This window comes from Condylura cristata, unplaced genomic scaffold, assembly GCF_000260355.1.
Source record: "Condylura cristata isolate star-nosed mole 26May11 unplaced genomic scaffold, ConCri1.0 scaffold00001, whole genome shotgun sequence".
Classification (NCBI taxonomy): Eukaryota; Metazoa; Chordata; class Mammalia; order Eulipotyphla; family Talpidae; genus Condylura; species Condylura cristata.
Window position 1 is genome coordinate 4415352 of NW_004567102.1, and position 3127 is coordinate 4418478.

General features: G+C 45.8%; 1 protein-coding gene across 2 annotated transcripts in view; it reads right to left on the reverse strand.

Moving 5' to 3' along the window:
- Positions 1-281: 281 nt before the first annotated feature.
- The window catches only part of PPIL1 (peptidylprolyl isomerase (cyclophilin)-like 1), a 17011-nt gene continuing 14165 nt past the window's right edge, over positions 282-3127 (reverse strand). For both annotated transcript variants that reach the window (XM_004673429.2, XM_012724298.1), the window contains exons 3-4: positions 1994-2062; positions 282-1481 (exon numbers count right to left, since the gene is read on the reverse strand). In XM_004673429.2, the coding sequence (XP_004673486.1) occupies positions 1261-1481; positions 1994-2062 (290 nt within the window). In that variant the 3' untranslated portion in view covers positions 282-1260. The remainder of the gene's footprint in view (positions 1482-1993; positions 2063-3127) is intronic.

The following is a 3127-nucleotide window of genomic DNA, read 5'->3' on the forward strand; positions in this document are numbered from 1 at the left end:
ATTCACCTAATTAATCTATAGATGATTTCCCCTCATTCATAATGCCACTCGTCGCATTCTTTCTTTGGTGAAGTACCCTTTCTCTGGAAAGGGTTCTTTCCCTTTAAAAGGCAGACCTATTCACGCATGGCAGGAGTCCACTGCAGAGCCACAGAACTAAAATAGTGTGAAATCTTGAAGATGAGCCTGCAATATTCCTAGAAGAGGCTCAGAGGTTCAAATGGTTGCGAGAGCCTCATACAATATTTAAAATCAGATCACAGCAGAGATTTCAACCATCAGTGAAATTTTATTTTGGAAGCTTCTAAATATTACACAGGTATTAACTCCCTTTTTTTTTTTTTTTACCTTCCCCCCAATCAGAAAGATTTAAAAAACAAAACCCCATAAAATCTTTTATCTAACTCCCCTAAAGTCTTCTGTTATATAAAAACAACAACAACAACAACAACAAAAACCCAACATAAGTTTGTGCCCCTCCTTTATGAGAATACTGCTTTTTAAGAAGTCACATTCTGCCCTCAAGCTCATTACAAAGTTCTACTCCTTATGGGAAAAATGGCCCATGCTTCTGCTTCCTTTTAATAAATTCACTTCTCGATTATTACATATTATCATTCCCCACTTGACACCTTCTTAGAAACTTGATTGTTGGATGCATTTTCACTTGGCAAAAATTCAATGTGGCTTTGCGTGGGATGTCGACGTGTCAGAAACAGCAGTGTTGATGTTCTGGTTTTGAGAGGGAAAATATATAGAGAGATGTACACATTCCCTGGAAGAACAAATACAGGATTTGGAGACAAGGACTGCACAGAGTTAAGAAGGCTGATAGACACTGCTTGATTTTGAATTCTGTTGCTGTCAGCCACCAAAGACTGCAGGGTAGGCCAGAATATAAATCTCCACAGGAAGAAGTTTGGTTAGGCATGGCGAAATGACAGCCTACTTCATCTTGTTCCAAGCTTATCAGAACAGACATGAACAAGGAGGAGCGGTGAGGGTCACTGGCGATGAGCAGTAATCCGCAAAAGATTGTGCACGGGTACTTCTGCAAATGTTCTGCCAACGAGGCACTGGGGGAGGGGAAAGGAGGCTCCCTATTAAAATACGCTCCCATCTCTAACTCTCCCAAGACCCAGGCCTCCTGTGCCATGACTTGCAAGGCCAAAACGCAGCTCAGAGCCATTCTAGGTGATCTGGAAGCTGATTCGCTGGCGCTGGTCAGAAGACCCGAGTGTGCCCAGAAGAGCGGCATGTCTACCCAGAAGGGTACGCTTTGATGATCTTCACATCGTCCACAGGGCGATCCTGGGAGTTTGTTTCCACCATCCCTACTCGATTCACCATTCCTATACCTTGGCACACGCGACCAAAAATGGTGTGTTTGCCATCAAGCCACTGCGTGGGAGCGAGAGTCACAAAGAACTGGCTGCCATTGGTGTCTGGTCCCGCATTGGCCATTGCAAGAATTCCAGCCCCTGGTAGGAAAAAAAGAGGAGAGGAAAGAGTATGAGCAACCTCCACAGTTCCACTCCAGAGCTGCCATATGTCTGTGGGATGAAAAGAAGCCAGAAAGGAGCCTTCCCCTCAGGGCAGACTCTCTGCCCCGGCAGAGGTCACGGCTGCACTGCCTTGCGGACCTCACCTGTCCCAGCCTCTATCCATGATGATTCCTGCCAGTGCTGGGCCATATCCCAGATTCACCTCAAAGCCCCAGCAAGGTCTCCTGCTTCTTTGTTTTCCTATATTCTCTATCATCTACATTCAATAAACAAGTTAGGTTGCTCAGACCAGCACTCTAAATTGCTCAGGACTCGCCAAAGAGGCGTCTCTCTCTCTAATCCACCGAGGTCCTTTGTGGCGCCACAGCAGGACAGGGACATGGCACTGGGCCACGGTGTCAGGCATTCACTTTGAATCATAGCCAAAGAACAAGCTTTTAAAATCCACTCCCCTCTTCCCACCTAGTCCAGCCAGATTATAGACTTACCTGTGAATTTCAAGTCTGGATGAAGTTCATCTTCAAACTGTTTGCCATAGATAGAGGCACCACCTCGACCTGCCAAAGCAGAAGACAAAAAAACAATCAGCCATCCCATGTTCTACCTCACAGCAACAACTATGGCCCACGGTCAAAGGATTGTTTGAGGTACAGAAAAGGAAAAGAGAGTAAGCAGGCCAAGGTCCTTGCTACGCATGTTGCAACCTCACAGCCCCGCAGCAGGACCAAGCACCGCTGCAAAATATATCACATTCAAATGACTGGTTTCATTCATGTAGGAAGTTTCTTTTCAAAATAACAGTGTTTCCCCCCCTGCTTATTAAAGTAATAGATAGATATCCACTGTCAAAAATGTAGAAAACACACAATACCATCAAAAGAACATGAAAGTTCCTTCAATCTAACCACGATTCACAGACTGATGTAAGAGGTTTTGTAAACTTTAATGCTGTATTTACACAACAACGCCCCAGGCCCTGCCCTGTGCCAGACCTAGCCCAGTGGTCAGCGGTCTCCCTTGCTGAGTGTAGACGTTCCTGAGTCCTTACCAACCCAGAACTCCAGGGAGTCACTTTTTTACAGGTAGTTATTTTTAATGGATCAGAGATGGCATAAAAAATGAAGTCGAGGGCCTCCTTGGTGACGCAGGGGTTAAAGTCTCAGCACTATCAAGCCGCTGCCAGCCACTATAGCAGGAGTTCAATCCAATCCCAGCCAGGGAGGTGAACCACACGGCACAGCAGGCACAGCAGACCTCTCCACTCGGAATGGCCAATTTTCTACTGAGTGGCTAGATTCTTATTTTCTGGATACAAATCCTGTATCAGTGAATGCTCTCCAAGTAAATACCTTCTTCCAGTCAAATTTCCTCATTCTTTTAATGGGGTCTTCTGATGTATAAACATCATTGTACTTGCAATTCCTTAGTCTTTCTCTTTATTATGTGCTATTTCTTTAAAAATTAAAAACCTGGCCCTCCCTGGTGGCGCAGCGGGTTAAAGCACAGCACTGAGAAGCTGAAGCCACTTCCCCATGAGTTCGATTCCTGCCTGCCCCAGAGGTGACCCACATGGTGTGGCAGACCTCTCCTGACCCGCCCGCTGCTCCCCTCAGCAGTGTACT